Source organism: Bos indicus x Bos taurus, chromosome 18, assembly GCF_003369695.1.
Source record: "Bos indicus x Bos taurus breed Angus x Brahman F1 hybrid chromosome 18, Bos_hybrid_MaternalHap_v2.0, whole genome shotgun sequence".
Lineage (NCBI taxonomy): Eukaryota > Metazoa > Chordata > Mammalia > Artiodactyla > Bovidae > Bos > Bos indicus x Bos taurus.
In genome coordinates this window covers 15,452,702-15,478,003 of record NC_040093.1, presented here as the reverse complement: position 1 = coordinate 15,478,003, position 25,302 = coordinate 15,452,702, and the positions used below count along the sequence as shown (strand labels likewise).

The window sequence follows — 25,302 nt, the reverse complement described above, 5'->3', positions numbered from 1 at the left end:
AGAGAAGGGAAGTGACCTGCCTTCCCCAGTGGCTAAAAAGGCTAAAACTGTTTCAATCCCAGAAGCTGGGCTGATTTGGGAAGACCTCAAATGCCAGGTCAGACACCAGCTGTACCCCCAACCCACATCCATCCAATGTCCCCCAAGAAAAGCAGAAGTGTGCCCTCTTCCCTCTCCAGGTCTCACTTCCTGCTGTGCATGAGCTCAGGGTTCAAGTTGGAGGGTCACAGCCGTGCAAGGGAAAAGAGAAGTGGGGGTGGGCAAGGGGAGGCTGACAGTCTGCGCCCATGTCCCCTTTGTCCCGGCCGAGGTTCCCCTTCTGGACAGTCAGTGTGGGTCAGAGAGCAGGCAAGGAGACCACCTCCCCCACTCCTGCTATCTCCTCCCCAGGCCTTGCTGTGGTTTCCCCACTCAGGGACTGTATGACCTTGGGCAAGCTGCTGGATCTCTCTGGGCCTCTGTTTCCGCGTCTGTAAAATGGGAATAAAAAAAGGAATTGAACCCCATGGGTGCTCATTCCGGACTAATGTGCTTAGCAGGGTGTTTGGGACACAGCTGACACTCAAAATAAGTTAGCTGTTGACAGGATAGGCAAGCCAGTTCATGGGCATTATATCAGTAAACTTCTCACCTTGACAGGTAGAGACTCTCGGAGGCCCATTTTCCAGAGATAGGAACTGAGACTCAGGGAGGTAAAAACACTCACTCTAAATCACATAGCAGGGACTTCCCTGGTGGTTCAGTGGTTAAGACTTTACACTTCCACTGCAGGCGGCAAGGGTTTGATCCCTAGTCGGGGAACTAAGATCCCGTAAGCCACCACATGGCATGGCCAAAATAAAAAAAAAATCAGACAGCAAATAATATCCAAGCGAAGATTTGGACCCGATGGAGTCTGGTTGTGAGCAGTAACTCTTTCCCAGCACAGTGTGTGTCGTGGTTATATTGCCTGGCTGCTCCCCAGGGTGAAGGTAGCACCCCTGAGCTGTGTGGCTGTGGATTGTGGGGGTGTGACGAGTTTGTGGTTCTGTGGGGAAGGGCTGTACGGACGTTCTCCCCAGCTGTGGTCCCTCCCATCCTGATCTTGCCAGTCCTGGGGACCAAGTGGGTGGAGAAGCCTTTGCCGCTCTGCAGGATGTGCTGGGTTTGACACTGGTGGCCAGACAATCTCTCACACACAAAATAACAATGACAAACGCTCAGTCTGCACAGACACTCTTTTTTTGTTTCTTTTTGCTTTTTAAAATATTTCTTTATTTTTGGCTGTGCTGGGTCCTTGTTGCTGTGCACAGGCTTACTCGGGGGCTGCACTCGAGTTGCAGTGTGCGGGCTTCTCGTCGTGGTGGCTTCTCTTGCTGTGGAGCATGCGCTCTAGGGCACGGGGGTTTCAGTAGTCACCACTCGGGGGCTGCACAGTGCCGGCGCAATAGTTGTGGCGCACATCCCCGTGGCGTGTGGGATATTCCCAGACCTAAGATCGAATCCATGTCCCCTTCATCACAAGGTGGATTCTTAACCACTGGACCACCAGAGAAGCCCTGCACAGACACTTTTCTACATGCTTACAGGGTATCACTTCAGTTAATCCTGTGAAGAAGGGAAACACTGTTGTTATCCCATTTTTCAGATGAAGAAACTGAGGCACAGGACTAGGGAGTAGGAGAGGCTGGATTTGAATCCCAGATCCAGTATCTGTGCTCTTCAGCACTAAGATGCATTGCATCTCTGGACAGAAGAGTATTATTACCATTACTGATGTTCTTAAAAGGATATTCTTATTGTCAGTAGGGCAAAGGTTTTGAAGATAGGATGGGTTCAGGTCCCAGCTTCATCAATGACAAGCTAGTGTCCTCGGATCAGTGATTCTGTCTCTCCAAGCCTCAGTGCCTTCATCTGTTTAATGAACATAAAGACAGTACATACTTACAATGCACAGCTAAAGTGAGGGTCAAATGAGTTTAGGTTTGTAAAAGACTTTGCTTTAAAAAAAGAAAATTATTTCTCTGGCTACATTGGGTCTTAGTTGCAGCATGTGGGATCTAGTTCCCTGACCAGGGATCGAACCTGGGCCCCCTGCATTGGGAGCACAGAGTCTTAGCCACTGGAGCACTTTGGAAGTCCTTTTCTATTTTTTTAAATTAAAATATATAATGTTCATAATCTTTGGTGTACACCTAGATTGTTTAACCAATGTGACCACCCTCTGAATCAAGATACAGACACTTCCCAGCTGTTGAAGGTTCCCTGCTCCCCAGAGATGCCTACTCTTCTGATTTATTTTTTAGCTATGGGAGGCTTGCGGGATCCTAGTTCCCCAACCAGGGATTGAACCTGGGCCCTTAGCAGTGAAAGCACGGAGTCCTAACCACTGGACCACCATGGAATTCCTTCCTCTGACTTCTATTGTGGGACATTGCTTTTACCTGTGGTTGAATGTCATTATTATTGATGCTGACCACCTGCCATGCACCGTCCAGCTGTCCTACACTTAATTTTTTTGTATGGCCATGCCACATGGCATTCGGGATCTTAGCTCCCTGACCAGGGATCAAACCTGTGCCTGCAGTAGAAGCATAAAGTCCTAACCACTGGACTGCCAGGAAGTCCCTTACATTGAACCTTTAAGCAGCCCTGGAAAGCATTTGCTCCTCTAAGTCCCCATTTTCCAGATGAAGAAACTGAGGCTCAGAGAGAGAAAGTCTTGTTAGAAGTGGCTTTTGCAACTGATGGCAGAGCCACGTTGTAGAGCTGGGTGGCCTCGCTTTGCAAACCCAGGTGCCCATGTTGCATGAACATGGAATCGTCACACACACACACACATCCTTGCAAAGTTGTGTCATCACACCAGGATCACTACCATTGAGAGCTGTGTGATCGCCTTGAGTGTGGCCACCCTGTCCTCAACACCCCCTCCCTCTTCAACAGGCTGTGCTGTCAGATGACAGGGTGGGCGCCTGGCTGGGAGAGCCAGACCCCCCAGAGGAGCCCCTCACCTTACAAGCATCCGTTCCTCCTCATCAACTACGGCTGGGCAGCCTCCATCCTCACACCCCTTACCACCTCCGGGTGGCCTGTGTCAGTAGCCAGGGCCCCTCACCCTGGACCCACTGGCTACCTGTGGAGACACCGGAAGGAGGTAAGAAGGGGCTGGTGGCGGGGAGACATCGTTCACTGCCCCGCTGACCCTTGCATACATCAGCATGACCCCCAGCATCTCCTCTCACCTGTATACCCCACGTGGCTTCAATCTCCCTCCTGTCCCATCCCCAACTGGCATCTCTCCCGGACCTCATCTCTGTGCTCCTGCTCATGGGAGACCTGCGCCACTTGCCCGCGTGCTTGTCCTTTGCACCCTGCCCCTACTCCTTGGGAAGAGGGGAGGGGGTCAGGAAGAGGTGGGGATGCCAGCTTCCCCTTTTCCCTGTCCTCCAGTGCCCCTGGGCCCTCCTGAGAATGTTAGCGCCATGCGGAATGGGAGTCAAGCCCTTGTGCGTTGGCAGGAGCCAAGGGCGCCGCTGCAGGGCACCCTGTTAGGGTACCGACTGGCCTATCGAGGTCAGGATACGCCCGAGGTGGGTGCTGCTGGCTGAGCTGGGGCGGAGTGGCTGTAGAGGAGAGGACTGGGGAGGAGAAGATGACAAGGCAGACAAGGACAGTTGAGCAGGTTGCGTAGAATGTGATCACCCATGCTAGCAGAGCACGTTCTGGGGCAGTTAAAGGGGACCATGAGAGGGCTGCGTGTGTGCATGCTCAGTCGCTCAGTCATGTCTGACTCTTTGCGACCCCTGGACGGTAGCCAAGGACCTGCCAGGTGCCCTGTCCATGGGATTCTCCAGACAAGAATACTGGAGTGGGTTGTCATTTCCTTCTCAAGGGGATCTTCCCAACCCAGGGATCAAACCTGCGTCTCCTGCATTGGCAGGTGATTCTTTACCATTGAGTTACCTGGGAAGCCTCCAGGAGAGAGTTAGGAGATGGCTATTTATGAATCTGTGAACTGTGGTGTTGGAGAAGACTCTTGAGAGTTCTTTGGACTGCAAGGAGATCAAACCAGTCAATCCAAAAGGAAATCAACCCTGAATATTCACTGGAAGGACTGATGCTGAAGCTGAAGTTCCAAGACTTTGGGCACCTGATGCAAAGAGCCGACTCATTAGAAAAGACCCTGATGCTGGGAAAGATGAAAGGGAGGAGGAGAAGGGGACAACAGAGGATGAGATGGTTGGACGGCATCACCGACTCAATGGACATGAGTTTGAGCAAGCTACAGGAGATAGTGAAGGATATGGAAGCCTGGTGTGCCACAGTCCATGGGATCGCAAAGAGTTGGGCACAACTGAGCAACTGAACAACAACAATTTGTGAATCATGTACAAAACATTTCAGTAGACATATTTACTAGGGCAGTTTTACAGCAGATAGTTGCATAGCACATTGAGGAAGGGGTGTCTCTTTCTAATTAATATGAAGGTACTATCTGAGCAAACAGCACCCTGGGATGGAGAGACAGATGGGAGAAAGAGTGAGGAATTAGAAGGGGATGGAGGGATGAGGGGGCAAAGATGAGAATTCGGTCCTTTCAACAACAGTACTGTGTTCCACACCTCCTTGAGCTAGGACCTGAGGATGTATATGGCAGTGAAGAAGACAAAGTCCTGGACCCGGTGAAGCTGATATTTTAATGAGTGTAGGGATAGAGAACGGAAAGGAGAGGACAGGATGGGGGATGAGAGATGAAGGATAGGAAGAGGTAGGGGGTGAGGGGCTGGAGATGAGGAGTGGGCTTTGAGAAAGATGGGGAGTTGAGGCTTAGGGTGAGGGCTTAAGTGCTGGGGCTGGAGCTCTACTCTGATGCCTTATTTGCACATCCTAGGTGCTGATGGACGTAGGGCTAAAGCGAGAGGTGACCCTGGAGCTGCGAGGGGAGGGGTCTGTGCCCAACCTGACGGTGTACGTGGCAGCCTACACCGCCGCTGGGGACGGACCCTGGAGCCTCCCTGTGCCCCTGGAGCCCTGGCGCCCAGGTAGCTGCAAAGCCGTGCTCAGCCTCCCTCAGCCTACCCACAGGGGCCACGTCTATCCCAGATGCCCGTGACTTGCTCCTTGTACCTTTTGGCGTTACCCCAGTCTAGGCTCCATTCCTACCTGCAACCCTCCTGAGAGCCCCACTTCCTCTCTCCCGTGTCTTACCAGTCTCTCTGAGCATGTCCTCCCTCCGTCCTTTCTCCTCGCAGGACAAGGACAGCCAATCCACCAGCTGGGTAAGGGCTTTCACACCCCCTCTCCTGCTCTCCCTTCCCCCAAGGCCCACCGAGGGCCCCATCACTGCACGTTCTCTTTGCACATCCCTTTCGTGTTCCTCAAACTCATCACTCTAACCCTCTGCTTCTTAGTTTTGTGTGGTCCTTGATGGAAGTGCCTGGAGTGGCCCAGAGCATTGTGGGTACTTGGTGAATGGTGGATGGATAGGTGGATGGATGGACTGATGAATGAATGGATGTGTAGATGGACCAATGAATGAATGCGTGGCTGAGTGGTGGACAGATGAATGAGTGGGTGGGTGGTGGACGGATGAATGAATGGGTGGATGGTGGATGAGTGAATGAATGGGTGGGTGGTGGATGAATGAATGAATGGATGTGTAGATGGACCAATGAATGAATGCATGGCCGAGTGGTGGACAGATGAATGAATGGGTGGGTGGTAGACAGATTAATGAATGGGTGGATGGTGGATGGATGAATGAATGGGTGGGTGATGGATGAACGGATAAATAGGTGGGTGGGTAGATGAATAGACAGGTAGAGGGACAGAGAGATGAGTTATCCCCCTCATATTCATCTTCCTCAAATATTTCTCCAAATATTCCTCCTATACCCATTGTACCCTCCTGGCACTATTACACCCCACCTCTTGTAACTCAACCCACTGTCCTTAAATATTCCTTACATGTTTTCTTGCACTTCTTTGCATACCTTTCCACACTAACCCCACCCTCCTTTCACATTCATCTCATTATAACCCCTCATTCTTCTCACGGGCTTCCCAAACCCAATGCACACTCACACTTCTCATTCACAAACTGATACTTTTTGCACACTCACCATGCATCCCACATTGCAGGCACTGAAAGACTTTCAATACACACGATCTCACATTCTGCAACTCTCCTTGCACACTCACTAGACACTCCTTACACAGTATTCCCTCACCTCGAGCTAATCCTAACCCATGCCCACTTTCTGCACATACCACACCAGACTCTTGGTACACTCACACACTCATCCTCCACTCCTTACACACTCACTCCCACCTTTTTGCATATCCTTTTCATTCATCTCATGCTCATCTTCCCCTCCCACGTCCTTTGCACACTCATTGCACACTCCTCTCACACCAAAGTTACATCCTTACAAATCACTGCCCCTACCTTGTATCTAAAACTTCTTGAATACTCCTTGAATCCTCACATACTCCCAATTCCTCAAATACTCATCTGGCACTGTTTACACACTCCTTTGCACACCATGCCCCTTTGCACATTTATTTCACTCTCATCCCTTGCTTTATGAAAGCTCTTCCAGGGAATTCCCTGGCAGTCCAGTGGTGAGGAGTCAGTGCTTTCACTGCTGAGGGCGTAGGTTCGACCCCTAAACTAAAATTTCACAAGCTGCAAGGAGTGGCCAAAAAAAAAACACCACGCTTTCATAGTCATCATACACTCCTCAAAAATGTCCCTTGGCCATTGGTCCCTGGAGCCTCCAACTCCTTGCATATCCATCGTACATGCTTTGTACACAGTACACACATTCTCTCCCTGCTCAACTGTTTTCCACACCCAAGTGCCCCCTCCTTGCATAATCATCACACACATCACACACAGGTATCCCACTTGAGATTTACTTACAGCCCTCCCATGCTCCTCCAGCCCTCCTTCCATTCTCACAGCCCATCCCGCACATTCTCTCACTCCCATCCCACACTCCTTCCACACTCATTGCACACTCCCCAAGTATCCATCCCACTTTGCACTCACCACACTCATCCTAGGAGTTTCACACTCCTCTTTTAAAAAAAATTTATTTATTTGGCTGCGTCAGGTCTTAGTTGCATCATGCAGGATCTTTCCTTGTGGCTCGTGGACTCTGTAGTTACAACACATGGGCTCCAGAGCACCTAGGCTCAGTAGTTGTGGCACGCGGGCTTAGTTGCTCCTAGGCATGTGGGATCTTAGTTTCCTATGCCCGTGTGTGTGCTCACTTGTGTCAGTCATGTCCAACTCTTTGTGACCCTATGGACCATAGCCCACCAGACTCCTCTGTCCATGGGATTCTTCCGGCAAGAATACTGGAGTGGGTTGCCATGCCCTCCTCCAGGGAATCTTCCTGACCCCAGAGATCCAACCCACGTCTCCTGCACCTCCTGCATTGCAGGCGGACTCTTTTTACCACTGAGCTACCAGAAAAGCCCCTTAGTTCCCTGATCAGGGATCAGACCCAAATCCCCTGCATTGCAAGGTGGATTCTTAACCACTGGACCACCAGGGACATCCCCTCACACTCCTCCTCCAACGTCCACTCCTTTCATGTCCATCGCATGCCCCGTCCAGCCCTGTCCATCACCCAATGAACCTACACCTGCCTCCCTTCAACACCACCCCCCTGGGGACCCAAGGAACCAAGACCTCCACCATGACCTGTCCTGCGTACCCCCTGACAGTGAGTGAACCCCCAGCCCCCGCCTTCTCGTGGCCCTGGTGGTATGTACTGCTGGGAGCAGTGGTGGCCGCCGCCTGTGTCCTCATCCTGGCCCTGTTCCTCTTCCACCGGCGGAAGAAGGAGACCCGTTATGGGTAAGTTGGGACCACGCGGGTCGGGAGGCTGACCTGGACTGGGGTAGAGAGGCTGGAGGTGGGGAGACCGTGAGGAGGCTGGCACAGGAGGACAGAGTACCAAGAATCAGAATGAGGACAAGCATCTGGGGAGTGAATAGAAGGCAGAAGGCAGCAGCCCAAGAGGCTCTCAGCAGACATTGGAGGAGAGGGCTGGCAGGTCTGGGGGTTGGGATGGCGCTTGCTTCCACTGCTGGTGGAAGTGGAGGGGGTTCCACGTCACTCTGCCCTGCCCTCACCTCCTCTCTGTTCCCCCCTAGAGAGGTGTTTGAACCAACCGTGGAGAGGGGTGAGCTGGTGGTCAGGTACCGTGTTCGCAAGTCCTACAGTCGGAGGACCACTGAAGCCACCTGTAAGTGAGCCCCATGCCTCCTGCCTGGGTTTGGGATAAGAAGTATCGAGTGTTGGGCCTGCTGGGCTTCTGCAGATGCGTGAACCAAAAGTTTCTGAAGGCCTTGGAATATTAGCACCACAGACCCTAAGAACAGCAGGACTGTGGGACCACACACAACTTTAGAATAATTGAATCTTAGACACAGTAAATTTTAGAAAGGCCAAACTCTGAGTCATAGGCTCTTAGAACCACATAATGATGATGATGAAGACGATAAACATGATGATGATGGCAATGAAGAAAATGCCCATGATGAGGTGCTTACAATGCTGAGGATAACAGCCAACCCTAGCACTTCCTCTGTGACTACTGCTGTTCCTTTTTAAAAATTAAGTGTGTATTTATTGGCTATACTGGGTCTTCATTGCTGCTCATGGGCTTTCTCTAGTTGCGGTGAGTGTGGGCCACTCTCCAGTTGTGATCTGAGGGCTTCTTGTTGCAGTGGCTCCTCTTGTTGCAGAGCACAGGCTCTAGGGAGCACAGGCTTCAGTAGTGGCAGCGCATGGCCTTAGCTGCCCTGAGGCATGTGAGATCTTCCTGAAGCAGGGATCAAACCTGTGTCCCCTGAAGTGGAAGGTGAATTCTTAACCACTGGGCCACCAGGGAAGTCCCACAGGTACTGTTCTAAGCTTCAACACATGTCACTTAATTTAATCCCCATGACAACCCGGTGAGGTAGGCACATTATCCTCCCCACTACCAGTGAGGAGGCTGTGGCACAAGGTGGCTAAGTAACTTACTGGAGCCCACAGTTTGTAAGCTGGAGAGCTGGGGTTCACACCCAGGCGGTTCCACTCTCAAGTTCATCTTCTGAACTGCCTCTTGGAAGTAGAGGATGTGCGAGAGGATACGCAATTTATAATTGGCCTAAAAAATTATAATCCAGTGCTATAGACTCTAAGGCTCCCCTCGTGGCTCAGATGGTAAAGAAGCTACCTGCAATGCAGGAGACCCGGGTTCAGTCCCTGGGTCAGGAAGATCCCCTGGAGAAGGAATGGCAACCCACTCCAGTATTCTTGCTGGGATAATCCCATGGGCAGAGGAGCCTGGAGGGTTACAGGCCATAGGCTTGCAAAGAGTCAGACATGATTGAGCAACTAACACTTGATAGACTCTTAGGATCTTAAAAATCATAGAATCTTAGCACTATAATAGACCCTGTGTTAGAGGATTATAGCATTTATGAAGGGTCCCAGCTAAGAAGGGACTTCAGGAGCCACCTAGTCAAATTTCTTCTTCTCTCCAGTTGGGAAAACAGATCCAGAAAAAAAAAGGGGGGGACAGAGTTAGGGCTCTTCTAGAGTTAGCACCCAGGGAGAAGACTGCTGGGGGCCCCAGGGAGATACCCGAAGGGGCTGGGAAAGACATTTATTGCAAAGGAGAAGGAAGAGGAAGTGAGGAGGTCACAGCAATTTAATGGGAATAACATGCAGCAGCAGTTCCCCAAGTGTGATCCAAGTCCCTGGGGGTCCCCAAGACCTTTGCAGGGAGTCCATGAGGTCAAAACTATTTTCAAAATAATACCAAGACGTCATTTGCCCTTTCACACCCTCCTTCTCTTGCAAGTGCTCCGCAGAGTTTTCCAAAGGCTTCCAAATATGTGATGATGTCATCCTTCTGTTGACTGATGTGCTTGTATATTCTTGTGTTTTGAAAATTTGTCTGGGGAACTTCCCTGGTGATCCAGTGGTGAAGACCCTGAGATTCCACTGCAGGGGGCTCGGGTTCAATTCCTGGTTGGGGAATCATTAATAAGATCCTTGGTGGTGTGGCCAAAAATGAAAAAAGGAAATCATATCAGTTTTCATTGTGAACACAGTAAATATTGCTGTGTAGACAACCTATGTAAAAGAAAGCTTTTTTCAAGTCTCAATAATTTTAAGAATGTAAAAGGGTCCTGGGGCCAATCAGTTGGAGAACAATTGCTATGCAGCAGTGAAAATGAATAAACCCAACTACACACAGCAGCTGGGCTTCCCTGGTGGCTCAGTGGTAAAGAACCCACCCACCAATGCAGGAGACATGGGTTCCATCCCTGGGTCAGAAAGATCCCCTGGAGGAGGAAATGGCAACCCACTCTAGTATTCTTGCCTGGGAAATCCCTTGGATGGAGGAGCCTGGCAGCCGACAGTCCAGGGGTCGCAAAGAGTTGGACAGCACTTAGCAACTAAACAACAACAACACACAACAACTGCATTACAATTATTTCAGAGATGTCGTGTTAAGTGAAAGAAGCCGGACACTAAAGAGAACATAGTATGTGATTCCATGTTTATAACATCCCCAAACAGGAAAGACTAATCTGTGTTAAGAAAAGTCAGGAAAGTGGCCACCCCCGAAAGGACAGGTCATAGTCTATTCTTGACATGGGTGTTAGACACACACTGTTGTGTTTGGTTCATGAAAATCCATTGAGCTGCTCACTTATGATTTTTGCAGGATATACTTTAATGAAAAGTTAAGAAAAATTTTGAACAACTGGTATGGCAGGGTGTTAACCAATCAAGGTGCCACTACTGCAAGATTACGTGCCAGGCTCTAACCCTTTAGTTACTGCTCTGGGGGAAGATCTGGGGGGTCTAAAGGAAAACTGGGAGTTGGGAGTGCTCAGGGCAGTAGCTAATCCTGAATGAATGCAGAGTTATTTCAGTATTTTAACAATGGGTATACAGGCATGGGGCTTCCCTGGAGGCTCATGGTAAAGAACCCGCCTGCCAATGCAGGAGATGTGGGTTGGATCCCTGGGTCAGGAAGATCCCCTGGAGAAGGAAATGACAACCCACTCCAGTATTCTTGCCTGGAGAATCCCATGGACAGAGGAGTCTGGCAGGCTACAGTCCTTGGGATTGCAAAGAGTTGGACACGACTTTAGTGACTAAACAATGATAAACAATACACAGGCATACCTGGGAGACACTGCACATTTGATTCCAGACCAACACAATAAAGTGTATAATGCAATAAAGTGAGTCACGTGCATTTTGGGGTTTCTCGGTGCATATAAAAGTTATGTGTAGGACTTCCCTGGCAGTCCAGTGGTTAAGACTCCATGCTTCCTCTGCAGGGGCCCAGGTCCCACTTAAGATCCTACATGCCATGCAGTGGGGCCAAAATAAACAAACAGAAACATAAAAACAAAAACAAAAAAGTTGTGTTTACACTGCACTGTAGTGTACTAAGTATGCAACAGCATTATATCTTTAAAAACAATTTAGATACCTTAATTCTATCTATTTATTTTTTAAATTTGGCCACATCATGGCAAGTGGGATCTTAGTTCCTCAGCCAGGGATCAAACCCTTGCCCCTTGCAGTGGGAATTTGGAGGTTTAAGCACTGAACTACTGGGGCAAGTCCCTACATACCTTAATCTTAAATTGCTTTATTGCTTTAAAAAATGCCAACCACCATCTGAGCCTTCAGGGACTTATAGCACTAACATCAAAGATCACACATCATCATAACAAATACAATAATAATGAAAAGGTTTGAAATATTGCAAGAATTACCAAAATATAACACAAGAGACACAAAGCAAATTGGAAAAATGGTAGCGATAGATTTGCTTGATACAAGATTGCCACAGACCTTCAGTGCATAAAAAACACAATATCTGCAAAGTGCGGTAAAATGAGGCACGCCTGTATCCTTATTGGAGGCGCTGCCTGGATGTCAGCTCTGCTCCCACCCCCCATGCAGTGAACAGCCTCGGCATCAGCGAAGAGCTGAAGGAGAAACTGCGGGATGTGATGGTGGACCGGCATAAGGTGGCTCTGGGGAAGACCCTGGGAGAGGGTGAGTGCTCCCCACCTCACACACACACACACACACACACACACACACACACACATCTCCCTGAGCCATGCAGTCCTTCATCTCCCCACCCCTACCCAACCACAGGAAATGCAGTTCCTACAGCGTCCCCCCTGAAGTCAACTGGGGGGGTGGTGCCCCCCACGCATGTCAAAGTCTCTCTCTGGTCCCCCACAGGAGAGTTCGGAGCTGTGATGGAAGGCCAGCTCAACCAGGACGACTCCGTCCTCAAGGTGGCTGTGAAGACCATGAAGAGTGAGTATGTACATACGTGTGCACCCATGTGGGATCCCCATCCCTTAACCTCTGGCCCCTCCCCTGTGCCCCTAAGGAGGTAGAAGAACAGGAAAGGTGACAGCAATTTAGCCCAACCCTAGAACTTCAGTGTTTCCAGACAAGAAATTAAGTTCCTGCCAGGTCCTTCAACAGAAGGAACTCAATGCGGGGAGATTACTACAAAGGTGCAGGGAAAACTGAAGGAACAGCAGGGTGCACTTAAGACAACCTAGAGATTAGCAGCAGCAAGTGGCCGGAAGGGGCAGAGAGAGGACGCGGAGTTACCAGAGCTCACAGCCAGGGCCCGCTGATGGGATTGAGGCATCACAGAGTTAGGGGCTACCTTGTGGGAGCTTGAAACACAAAGGAGACACAGCCACCACCAAGGCAATACTGGAAGCGGAAAGAGAGAGGGTGAAACGCCCTGATTTCTCTCCTCCTCTCACCCACCTGCCAGTCTCCCATCAGTGCTTCCCGTTGGCGGGTTCCAACAGGAAACAGCAGGAAAGGGAGCCTGGGCAATGTAGTTTTCAGGGGCCAGCCCCATGTGATACATAGCAGAGCATGAGATGGTCCAGAATGAGGCACACCTGGCTTCATCACTTACTAGCTGGTGGCTCAGATGATAAAGAATCCGCCTGCAATACAGGAGACCCAGGTTCAATCCCTGGGTTGAGAAGATCCCCTGGAGCAGGGAATGGCAACCCACTCCAGTATTCTTGCCTGGAGAATCCCATGGACAGAGGAGCGTGGTGGACTACAGTCCATGGGGTGGCAAAGAGTCAGACATGACTGAGCGACTAACACTTTCACTATGATCTCAAGTAAGTGACTACCCCTCTCTGAGCCTACCATTCCTCACCCGGAAAAAAGTATCATAGTGTTCCTACCTCCTAGGGTATTATATGTCAAAGCACTTAATGCTGGGCTTGGCACACAGTACACACAGTTAATGTGGACTAAAACCATGTTATCTACATCAGCAGAGAGGGTGAGAGCCAGTCCAGTCTGAGCTCACACAGCACAGAAAGGCCAGGGTCAAGCTTTTCCACATAGGGATGAAGCTTAGAGGGTCATGCTGGAGGGAGGAATGATCGTTTCAGAATCACAAGGGCTAAAAATCTTGGGTTATGGAGTCATCACTCATTCATTCATTCATTATTGACTGCCTTCTGAATACTGGGTTATGTTCCTGACCTGGGTTTGAATCCCAGCTGTGTGACGCTGGGCAAGTCACTTTGCCTCTCTGAGCCAGTGTCCTGAGTTGTAAAACAGGGACAACCGTCTACATCCTAGGGCTGCTGGGAGTGTGCTAGGAAGCAGCCTAGCACAGAGCCCACACATGGACCCCTGAGCCAGCCTGCCTGGGTTTGAACTCTGCCTGTTCCTCTTGCAAGCTGTGGCACGTTTCTTAAACATTCTGTGCCTTGTCTTTCCATCCTTCTTGTTGTTCAGTCACTAAATTGTGTCAGACTCTTTGTGACCTCATGAACTGCAGCACACCAGGCTTCGCTGTCCTTCATTATCTTGAGTTTGCTCAAGCTCATGTCGAGACAGTGATGCCATTCAACCAGCTCATCCTTCTGTAGCTCCCTTCTCCATCTTTAAAATGGGGAAATAGAAGCTCCTCAGAGGGTTAAATGGGTTAATACGCGAAGCGCTGAGTACAGCCCCTGGTACTTACTAGTCACGCTTGATGAAGAAGGAGAAGATGATGATGGTAATAAGGAGGAGGAGGAAAAGAGTCCTCCCTCCGCCTCCTCCACCTTCCTCTCTCCTCCCAGTTGCCATCTGCACAAGGTCGGAGCTGGAGGATTTCCTGAGTGAAGCCGTCTGCATGAAGGAATTCGACCACCCCAACGTCATGAGGCTCATTGGTGAGGGAGGGGCAGATTTGGCGGCCCCATGCAGGCTGCACCAGAGGGAAGAACCCTCCCTCAGGCACTGGGAAGATCAAACCCCCAGGCTTCCTCCGCGCCCCCCTCCCAGAATGAGCAGGCTCCCCCCTTCCTCTCTCCCTCAGCTCGGAATGTGACCTCTGACCTTTCCCAGAAATAGCTGAGGTCCCCAGGAGGGCTGGAGAAACATCCCTGGGAACCAGTGCTGGACATGGCTTCTCTGACGCATGGTCCCTGCCACCACCACCCCCCGCTCCCCAACAGTTTGGAGGCCAGATCTGAGAGGGAGGGGGGAGAAACAGAGGTGGGAGTGGGGTGGCGTCCCCTTCTGCCCACCTCCAGTGACGAGACTGCCTGGGGGGGGCGGGACTCAGGCGTTTGTTTCCAGGGTTCTGAACGAGAAGGCTTCCCGGCGCCCGTGGTCATCTTACCCTTCATGAAACACGGAGACCTACACAGTTTCCTTCTCTATTCCCGGCTCGGGGACCAGCCAGTGGTGAGGGCATTTTATTATCTGGACCACAAGTGTTAAATGAGCACCTACTAGGTACCTGGTAATCTTTCTTTCTTATTTGAAAAAATTGATGTCTATTCTGCGTACACTAAAATATGCACATTTGTTGCACGCAGTTCAGTGAATGTTTTCTTGTGTATAGACCCATGGAAGGGCTTCCCAGGTGGTTCAGTGGTAAAGAATCCGCCTGCCAGTGCAGGAGACGTGGGTTCCATCCCTGGGTTGGGAAGATTGCCTGGAGAAGAAAATGGCAACCCACTCCAGTATTCTTCCCTGTGCAATCTATGGCCAGAGGAGCCTGGTGGGCTACAGTCTATGGGGTCGCAAAGAGTCAGACATGACTGAGCGACTAAGTACACACGCACGCATTAGGTACCTAGCGCTGCTCAGCCACTAGGAAGGTGATGGAGACCAAGAGCTTGTTTTCGTGGAGGAGCTGTCTGCCAGAGGTGGGGGACCAGGCAATAAACAAGTTAACAAATGAATAAGCATGATAATTTTTAAGTGCCAGGAAGGAAATAGAGCAGGATGAGTGACAGGGAGGCCAGGCAGTTCGTTTGAGTGAACAGGGAAGGTCTTATGGAGGAGATCCAAAGAGGAGCTAACTGGTGGGAAGTGGGCGATCTGGGAGGAAGTGGTCCCAGCAGAGGGCACAGAATGTGCAAAGGCTCAGAGGTGGAAAGAAGCATGGCTTGTTGAAAGACCAGAAAGGGGGGTTCCCTGCTGGAGCGTATGTCAAGGGCAAGCACAATGGGAGATCAAGACAGGAGAGGAAGATAGGAGGGGGTGACAAAGGGCTGATATGGAAAGGGGTGGAGTTTGAGTCTCAGAGGCATGGGAAAGCATCACAGGGCAGAGCTAGTAGGGCAGAGGGATGGATTTCTGGGACTCCGCTGATCTCTACCCCATCGTGTCCTGCCCACCCCCGCCCAGTTCCTGCCCACCCAGATGCTGGTGAAGTTCATGGCAGATATTGCCAGTGGCATGGAGTATCTGAGTACCAAGAGATTCATACACCGGGACCTGGCTGCTAGGAATTGCATGTGAGTGCCCAGCCTTCCAGGAATCCCCCTTCTTCAGGGACCCACCCCCACCCTCCTTCCCAGGATGGAAGAAGGTGCCACACACACACACACACATACACCACTCAAGCAAGTCAGAGCTCAGGAGTGGAAGAGAGAGATGAGCAGGGAGGTTGGGGCCAGCTTTCTGAACCGAGATCCCGCATGTGCTGGAATGTACAGAGAACAGGAGAGGGGGCAGGCTCAGTAGGTAGAAGGATGTGAGCAAAAGGGCAGAGGAAACCCAAGAGGGTGGTGACATTTAAGCTTCATCTTTGTCCCCCTCCAAGCTGAGTGTCTTGCCTGGGGCTACACTTGGGCAGTGGCCACACTGGATAAAGAGACCACGCCCCCTGCTAAGTTGTTGCTGCTCAGTTGCTCACTCAGTCATGTCCCACTCTTTGAAACTCCGTGGACTGCAGCATGCCAGGCTTCCCTGTCCTTCACTATCTCCCAGAGTTTGTTCGAACTCATGTCCTAAAAAAAAAAAAAAAAAAAAAAAAACTCATGTCCTTTGAGTCGGTGATACCATCCAACCATCTCATCCTCTGTCGCCTCCTTCTCTTGCTTTCAGTCTTTCCCAGCATCAGAGTCTTTTCCAATGAGTCAGCTCTTCGCCTCAGGTGACCAAAGTATTGGCGTTTCAGCTTTAGCATCAGTCCTCCCAATGAATATTCAGGGTTGATTTCCTTTCCAAGGGACAAGCAAAAAATAGCCCAGAACCTGGTCTAAGGGCTGTGTGTGTGTGTGTGACACATAAGCTTAGAATATTAGTCTCATTACAATGTTGGACTCATAAATTGGAGCTGGAGAGGACTTTCCTGGTGGTCCAGTGGCTAGGACTTCACACTCCCAATGCAAGGGGCCTGGGCTTGACCCCCTAAGAGTTCACATGCCCCAACTCAAAGATCCTGCATGCCACAACTGAGACCCAGCACCGCCAAAGAATAAACATTCTTAAAAATATTTAAAAAGAAGTTGGAGTTGGAGAATCAGAGAATCTTCAATAAGATGTGCAAATGTTCACAAATGGTTTTGATTACCTTCCATGGAATGCACATGTCAGTTTGAGGAGAACTGCCTTTTATACATTTTGGGGTCTTCTAATCCATGATTATGGCATAGCTTTCCAATTTATTTAGGTATTATCCAGCTTATTTCAGCAAAACTGTATAATTTTCTTTTTTTTCCTGCCCCGCTACACAGCATGCAGGATATTAGTTCCCCAACCAGGGATTGCACCAGTGCCCCCTGAAGCAGAAGTGCAGAGTCTTAATGACTGGACCAGGGAATACCCCACTCCCAATTTTTATTTTGAAAAAATTCCAAATCTACAGAAAAGTTGAAAACATTGTGCCATGAACACCCATATCTCCTCCTTGTTGAGATTTTGCCACGTTTCTCCTCTCTTTTCTGTCTCTCTCTCCTCTCAACCATTTGAAAGTAAGTTGCCAAGATGGTGACATTCCACCCCTAAATCTTCAAGAGGTGTCTCCTAGAATAAGGACTTAAGCCTAAACAATCACAATTCTGTTTTCAGACCTAAGAAGATTAACAATAATTCCGTAACACAGTCTCCTATCCAGTCCATATTCAAATTTTATATGTATATAAAGCGCAAAAACAAACACAAGTAATCCACACTGTTAGAAGTGAAGATCTCAGTCACCCTACAAGGGGTAATTATACCCTAGGAAGGAAGGTCTGGTAATCTTTCTTTCTTGTTAAAAAAAATTGATGTATATTCTACATATACTAAAATATACGCATTTTATGCCTGCAGTTCAATGAATGTTTGCATATTTATAGACACATGGAAGGGCTTCCCAGGTGACCCAGTGGTCAAGAATCTACCTGCCGATGCAGGAGACTCAGGTTCAATCCCCAGGTTGGGAAGATCCCCTGGAGGAGGAAATAGCAACCCAGGATTCTTGCCTGGGAAACCCCATAGACAGAGGAGCCTGGTAGGCTACAGTCCATGGGGTTGCAAAGAGTTGGACACAACTGAGCGTGCACACAGACCCATGGAAACAAACCACCACTAAATCAAGATAAAGAACATTTCTTGGCCCTTCACAGGCTCTCTCCTGCCCTTCCCAGCCGCTGCCCTCAAGGGATAACAACTATTCTGTACTTCTGTCACCTGTTCTTAAACGTCATGTAAATGGAATTGCAATTTTGACTCCTCTGTGTCTGGCATCTCTTGCTCAGCGTGAAGTTTTTGAGATCAGTCCATGTTCTCGGACGTATCTGTAGTTCTTGTTCTTTGCCGTGTGGTATTCCATTGCACAGCTGCCGCATGATATCCTCTTTCTTAATCTTGGTTCTAGTTACATAGGTGTGTTTGTGAAAATCCAGTGAGCTCTCCACTTAAGATTTGTGCATGTTTTTGTATACATATAGTATACGTCAAAAAATTTTTTTAAACGGACTCCCCTGGTGGTGCAGTAGCTAAGATTCCATTCTCCCAATGCAGGGGCACTGGGTTTGATCCCTGGTCAGGGAACTAGATCCCGCATGCCGCAGTGAAGATCTTGAGTGCAGCAACTAAGGCCCAGTGAAGTCAAATAACTATTTAAATTTTTTTTTAAATATCAGAGAATCCAACCCAAGGAGCCTGGGAAGGACCTTAGAATCTGGCAAAAAGCCAGAGCTGGGAAGGCCCCCTAGCAGCCCTTTTCAGACCCACCTTTCACAGAGGGTATAAGAAGTAACATAGTTCCCTCCCAGGTTTGGGGGCTGACCGATCCTCACCCCGAAGCAGGACAGCCAGGGCAGGAGACAGAGACATGTCTGAGAGTGAGGGCAGGCTTCCTGGTGGAGGGGGCAATGCTGTGACCCCATTCCTCTCCCCCAATCTGGGCAGGCTGAATGAGAACATGTCGGTGTGTGTGGCTGACTTTGGGCTCTCCAAGAAGATCTACAACGGGGACTACTACCGTCAGGGACGCATCGCCAAGATGCCGGTCAAGTGGATTGCCATCGAGAGCCTGGCGGACCGTGTCTATACCAGCAAGAGCGATGTAGTACGTGTACCCCGGCAGGAGTAGGGGGAGGGCGTGGCCCGATCATCCCACACCAACCCAGACTCCTGGGGACACGAGGGCTTCCCTGAGCAGGGGCCTGTCCACATGGACCGTGTGTGGTGGGCGTCTGTGAACGGTGGTGTGGACATGCTGGGGGTGGGTGTGCACATGGCTATGTGTGCATGGTGACAGGTTGCTACATGGACTGTGCAGACAGCTTAGGTTGGGAGAGGCAGTGGCAAGTGTATACACGTGTATAGCTAGGGTGTGGAGGGTGACCCTAGACCACGTGTCCATGGAGTGTGTAAGTGTGTGCATGGGTGAGCAGGTCTAGGTGTGCACACAAATTGCCTCTGTAAGTGTGTACGTGCACCAGAGTGTTTCTGTGACTAGCTCTGATGCACCCACAAAGACATCTGTGTACATGTAAGTGTGTGTGTATCTGTGTGTTGGGTGAGGGCGTCTTTGTGCAGGAGAGACCCTCTAATTTTCTCCCTTCTGTCCCCTGACAGTGGTCCTTTGGGGTGACGATGTGGGAGATTGCCACGCGAGGGCAAACCCCATATCCAGGAGTGGAGAACAGTGAGATTTATGACTACCTGCGCCAGGGAAACCGCCTGAAGCAGCCCGTGGACTGTCTGGACGGACTGTGAGGACCCTCAGGATTCCCCTCCCCTACGTCATGGGATTCCATCACCAAACTCTGAGCACCCCACATGGCCCTGACATATCCAAGACCTTCTAAAACCTGCACAGGGACTTCCCTGGTGGTCCAGTAGTTGGGACTCCAAGCTTCCCCCCTGCAGGAGGCGCAGGTTTGATCCCATGGTCTGGGAACTAGGATCCCATGTGCCACCTGGCACGGCCCCCCCAAAAAAGAAAAACCTGCACCGAATCCCTCAGATTGTTGAGGAACCTATCTGCCCCTCACCCATGCTCCTCAGAACCACTATTAGCTCGAGAGGTGTGCTAAGTTGCTTCAGTCGTGTCCGATGCTTGGTGACCCCATGGACTGTAGCCCGCCAGGCCCCTCTGTCCATGGGATTCTCCAGGCATGAGTAGGTTGCCACGTCTTCCTCCAGGGGATCTTTCCAACCCACCCAGAGATCAAGCCCACATCTCTTACTATATCTTGTGTTGGCAGGCGGGTTCTTTACCACTCATGCCACATGAGAAGCCCGAGAGGTATGAATGAACAAAAGGTGCCCTTTCTTCCTTTGCTCTGTGCCAAATTTAGGCTGGATCAGTCTCCTGCCAGGTATCTGTGGGCTGCAGTTCCCATTCCCAAAGAATTCTAATTCCATCCAGACTCCTGAGCACCCACGCTTCCCCCATGTGCTCTTCAACACCCACAACCCTCTTCCAAACCCTTATAATGAACTTCTCCAAACTCTCAGGGCTCCCCTTAGATGTTCTCAGAATCCTTTAGCGTGGTGCTTATCATACTTTGCCATCCCATGAAATACATAGAGAAGAGAACTTGGGGGATAAAGAGAAGATGTTCAAAATGAGAAGATGTTTAAAGAGAAGACAGCCTGGGGCTTCAGACTCCCCAAGTCCTCCTTGGGTGTTCCAAGAGCTGAGGGGAGTAAGAAGAGTGAAAATTTCCATAGAACTTACTAGAAGGCATGGTTTCAGGTGCTTTGCATGAAATGAAGTCATTTGGTCCTTACTACAGGCATTTGACGTGGGTTGCCACCATTAGTAGGGCTTCCCAGTTAGCACAGTGGTAAACAATACCACTCCTGCCAGTGCGGGAGACACGGGTTCGATCCTTGGGTCGGGAAGATCCCCTTGAGAAGGAAATACCAACCCACTCCAGTATTCTTGCCTGGAAAATTCCATGGACAGAGGAGACTGGCCAGCCACAGTGCATCAGGTTTAAGAGTCAGACCCGGCTGAGCAACTGAGCACGCAGGCACTCAAGGTACCATTAGTATTCCCCTGGGTAAATGATGTACCAGAGACCCACATCAAGGGAAGATCATTTGCCAAAGGCTGCATAGCTGGTGTTTTAGTTATCTATATCCCCAAAATCCAGTAGCTTAAAACAACAAGCCTTTTATTACTTCACATGGTTTCTGAATGTCAGGGGTTTGGGAACAGCTTGGCAGGCTGATTCTGAATCAGGGTTTCAGTGAGGTTACAGTTAAGATATCAGGGGGGCTACAGTCATCTGAAGGTTGGGACTGGAAGCTGGCTCACTCACATAGCTGTTGCAGGAGGCCTTAGTTCCTTGCCACATGGAACCCTCCACAGTGCTGCTTGAGTGTCCTCATGACATGGCAGCTGGCTTCCCCCAGATGAGCATCCCAACAAAAAGAACAAGGAGGAATCCACAATACCTTTTCAACCTAGTCTCAGAAGTCACATACACCATGGAACTTCCCTAAGAGTCTGGGGGTTATGACTCTGCACTTCCAGGAGGCATGTGTTCAATAGTTTCCTATGCCACGTGGTATGGCAAAAAAAAGAAAAAAAAGTCTCACACACACTATCATTGGTACCAAGTCAGAATGCAGTGCTCTATCTTTTGAAGGGAGGAATGTCAAAGAATTTGAGTGTGTGTATATATATATATATATATATATGTATATATAAAATTTTTTTTTGGCTGCACTGGGTCTCCACTGCTGTGTGAGCGCTTCCTCTAGTTGCAGAGAGCAGGCGCTATTCTCTAGTTGCAGCTGCATAGCACGGGCTCTAGGTCATGTGGGCTTCAGTGGTTGTGGTATGTGGGCTTAGTTGCCCCGTGGCATGTGGAATCTTCCTGGGCTAGAGACAGAACTTGTGTCTCCTCCATTGGCAGGCAGATTCTTAACCACTGGATCACCAGGGAAGTCCTGAGTTCGTATTTTAAACCAACACAGCTTGCAAGGCTTTGATGCTAGAGTCTGTCCTGAGAAGCCATATTGGGAAGCTTTGCTCTAACAAAACCTCACCATAACATTACCCCACACCTCGAAAGATTTCCCAAGACATCTTCCAGCTCCTGAGTGTCTGTTCCAGGACTCCCCTTAGAAACTCTTGCTAATTCCCAAATCCCCACAGGTGCCCCCCTCGAAACTGCTACAGTTCCCTCCACTCCCATGAAATGCCCTCAGTCCCGAGTGTCCTAAAATGCCCCCAAGCTCCCAGGAGGCTCCCTGTCTGAGCCCCTGCTGAGTGTCCCACCCCTCATTCTGCTGCCCTAGGTACGCCCTGATGTCCCGGTGCTGGGAGCTAAACCCCCGGGACCGGCCGAGTTTTGCAGAGCTGCGGGAAGACCTGGAGAATACGCTGAAGGCCCTGCCCCCTGCTCAGGAGCCAGACGAAATCCTCTATGTCAACATGGATGAGGGTGGAGGTCATTCTGAACCACTTGGAGCTGCTGGAGGAGCGGACCCCCCAGCTCAGCCTGACCCTAAGGATTCCTGCAGCTGCCTCACCGCCGCTGAAGTCCATCCTGCCGGCCGCTATGTCCTCTGCCCTTCTACAGCCCCTGGCCCCATCCTGCCTGCTGAAAGGAGCTCCCCAGCACCCCCGGGGCAGGAGGACGGCGCCTGAGACCACCCTCCACCTGGGACTTCCTCTCAGGACCCAAGCTAGGCACTGCCACTGGGGGACGGCCCCCTACTTTCCCACTCCAGACCCTACCCCCAACCATAGCCCTCTCTTCCTACCTGTTCCACTTCCATCCCAGACAGATCCTCTCCCTTTTCCATACCTTAGTGTCCCCATGCGTAAAAGAAAGGGATTAGACTGAAATCCCTGAGGGCCCTCCCAGGTTTAACATTCCAAGATTCTAGATTCTAAGGTTTAAAGAGTCTAGATTCACAGGGTCTAAGTTTCAGAGCTGAATCTTTGAGTCTAAAGACTTTGAATTCCAGTCTCTAATTCTAAAGTGCTAAGGTTCTAGACATGGAAGTTCTAAGGCCTACATTCTAAGGCTCTGAGATGCTGTGGCTCTAGATTTTTCTGGTTCTGAGATTCTTCATAAAGCCCATGAAATTTTAGGTTACAAAGCTCTAAGATTCTATTTCTAGAATCTAAGGCTCTGTGATTTTAGATTTTTATTTTTCTAGGGTTTTAAGTCCTGAGGGTGTAAGATACTAGATCCTACAATTCTAAAAATCCTACAGTTCTAGACATGGAGGTTCTAAGGCCTTATGTTCTAAAATTTGAAGTTCTGGGCCTCTTAGAGTATAACTTTTCTGGTTTTAAGACTCCAGATCATAAGCCACAAGATTTGATCTTCTCAAGTTCTAAGATTCTAATGATGGTCAGTGACAGAGTCTAAGGCTTTATGATCCTTGAAACCCTTGTTATGAGACTGTGGATCCTAAAGATCTAAAATGCTAGCATCTGCAATTCAAAAGTTCTAATAGTCTAAAGATGGAGGTTCTAAGGTCTAATGTTCTAAGATGTGATGTTCTAAGGCTTAGTCTAAGAACCTAGAGTCTCTGTGTCTAAGATTCCAGATCATATGCTTCAAGATTCTAGATTATTAAACTCTAAGATTCTAATGTTGTTCTGTTCTGTGTTCCAAGGCATTCTAGATCCTATTGGTCCAAGATTCTGGATCCTCAGCATCTATGGTATAGATATTCCACGGTTAGTGGTGACAAACTGGATGCCAAAGTTCTAATCATTTTTAATTTCGGACACCTTTAAGTTCTATGCTGCATCTTCTCTTTCCAGGATTTTAGTTAAGGGTCTAGGAATTCATGGTTCTAAGTTTTACGATTCTGGGTTCCAAGATTCACATGTTATAAGATTCTAAAGGTCTAGAATTCCAAAGTAAAATTCTGAGGTTCTAACCTTATAGTTTTATCCTGTGTGACCCTTCCCTTCTTAGCCACCTCTGCTTCCTCTTCCTTTCATGTGGGGGCGTGCCCCCTCAAACCTGTGCAATGCAATAAAGACGCCTCCTTTCCCCAGAGGACAATATCCCTCTTTTGGGGGCCATATTGCCCCCCTGAGCCAGTCCTTTATGCCTCCTGAACAGAGTGTGAACCCTGGCACCTCCAGTGGGGCTCAGATCACATAAAACTTTGTAACCATGCTTCTGTCTCCTCTTGTCTCCGCTTGGCTGTCATATGGCCCTTTTCCCAGGCAACTCAGCTTCTGTAAAAAGGAGGGTTTGGTGGGGGTCTTGGAGTACTCCCCTCACTAAAGAGGGTAGATGTGAACAGATACAAAGACAAAAGGACAGGCAAACAAAGAAAAGCGGACTTGCCAGACTCGACGAAAATAAGCACAAAGATATTCACAAGGTCACACAGAGATCCTCTCTATTTTCCAAAGTAACAGACTCCTTAATTAACGGACAAACTCAAGCACTCTTGGTCACAAATACAGAGACACAAATTCAGACAGAGAAACACAAAATTACACAAACATGTTTACAAATATGCACTGGCAGGTGGTCAACCAAGAATAAGAAGAAACTTGAGTAACTAGAGTAAAACAGATACAGACACAAATACTCAGACATATAGAGTACCTATGGTTTTTCCTGTGGTCATGTATGGATGTGAAAGTTGGACTGTGAAGAAAGCTGAGCGCTGAAGAATTGATGCTTTTGAACTGTGGTGTTGGAGAAGACTCTTGAGAGTCCCTTGGACTGCAAGGAGATCCAACCAGTCCATTCTGAAGGAGATCAGCCCTGGGATTTCTTTGGAAGGAATGATGCTAAAGCTGAAAACTCCAGTAGTTTGGCCACCTCATGTGAAGAGTTGACTCATTGGAAAAGACTCTGATGCTGGGAGGGATTGGGGGCAGGAGGAGAAGGGGAGAATAGAGGATGAGATGGCTGGATGGCATCACCAACTCGATGGACGTGAGTCTGAGTGAACTCCGGGAGTTGGTGATGGACACAGGGAGGCCTGGAGTGCTGCGATTCATGGGGTCGCAAAGAGTCGGGCACGATTGAGCACTGAACTGAGGGGGCTTCCCAGATGGCACACTGGTAAAGAATTGCCTGCCAATGCAGGAGGAGCAAGAGATGCGAGTTCGATCCCTGGGTCGGAAAGATCTCTTGGATAAGGAAATGCAACCCAGTCCAGTATTCTTGCCTGAAGAATGCCATGTACAGAAGGAGCGTGGGAGGCTACAGTCCATGGGGTGGCAAAGAGTTGGACATGACTGAGCACACACACACAGAGACAGAGTACTTAAAGGGGACTCACAGACCCAAATGTTCAGAGTCACATAGAAAACACAAGCACAGAGTACCTCCGATAACCACGGGCCCACAAAGGTATTCCTGCCAAGACAAGACCACGGTGTTTTTCACGAATCGCAGGCTAAGTTCCTGGGTGTGTCTAGCAGCAGACGGAGGAACCCTTGGCAGCGCCCGGACGCCCCCCAGTGGTAGGTCCTGAGAATGAAAAACAGTTCAATCCGGGCCACAAACTTTTTTAGAACAAATCATTATGGGAAGCTGGGA

At 49.6% G+C, this 25,302-nt stretch overlaps 1 protein-coding gene and 1 long non-coding RNA gene across 3 annotated transcripts in view; one reads left to right on the top strand and one right to left on the bottom strand.

The window, feature by feature from the left end:
• The window catches only part of AXL (AXL receptor tyrosine kinase), a 34,958-nt gene extending 11,165 nt beyond the window's left edge, over positions 1–23,793 (top strand). Inside the window, exons 7-20 of one of the 2 annotated variants that reach the window (XM_027515742.1) lie at positions 2,926–3,136; positions 3,433–3,572; positions 4,874–5,024; positions 5,235–5,261; positions 7,720–7,852; positions 8,152–8,243; positions 11,984–12,079; positions 12,275–12,352; positions 14,158–14,250; positions 14,646–14,767; positions 15,719–15,828; positions 18,713–18,872; positions 19,385–19,521; positions 22,067–23,793. In XM_027515742.1, coding sequence (XP_027371543.1) covers positions 2,926–3,136; positions 3,433–3,572; positions 4,874–5,024; positions 5,235–5,261; positions 7,720–7,852; positions 8,152–8,243; positions 11,984–12,079; positions 12,275–12,352; positions 14,158–14,250; positions 14,646–14,767; positions 15,719–15,828; positions 18,713–18,872; positions 19,385–19,521; positions 22,067–22,418 — 1,902 coding nt within the window. In that variant the 3' untranslated portion in view covers positions 22,419–23,793. The remainder of the gene's footprint in view (positions 1–2,925; positions 3,137–3,432; positions 3,573–4,873; positions 5,025–5,234; positions 5,262–7,719; positions 7,853–8,151; positions 8,244–11,983; positions 12,080–12,274; positions 12,353–14,157; positions 14,251–14,645; positions 14,768–15,718; positions 15,829–18,712; positions 18,873–19,384; positions 19,522–22,066) is intronic. The other variant, XM_027515743.1, reaches the window with a different exon arrangement.
• LOC113876477 lies at positions 12,359–25,238 on the bottom strand. The gene is made up of 3 exons (XR_003506515.1): positions 25,089–25,238; positions 14,058–14,285; positions 12,359–13,011 (listed from the first exon to the last, which is right to left on the bottom strand). It is a non-coding gene; the product is annotated as an uncharacterized LOC113876477 (long non-coding RNA).
• Between the last annotated feature and the right edge of the window lie 64 nt (positions 25,239–25,302).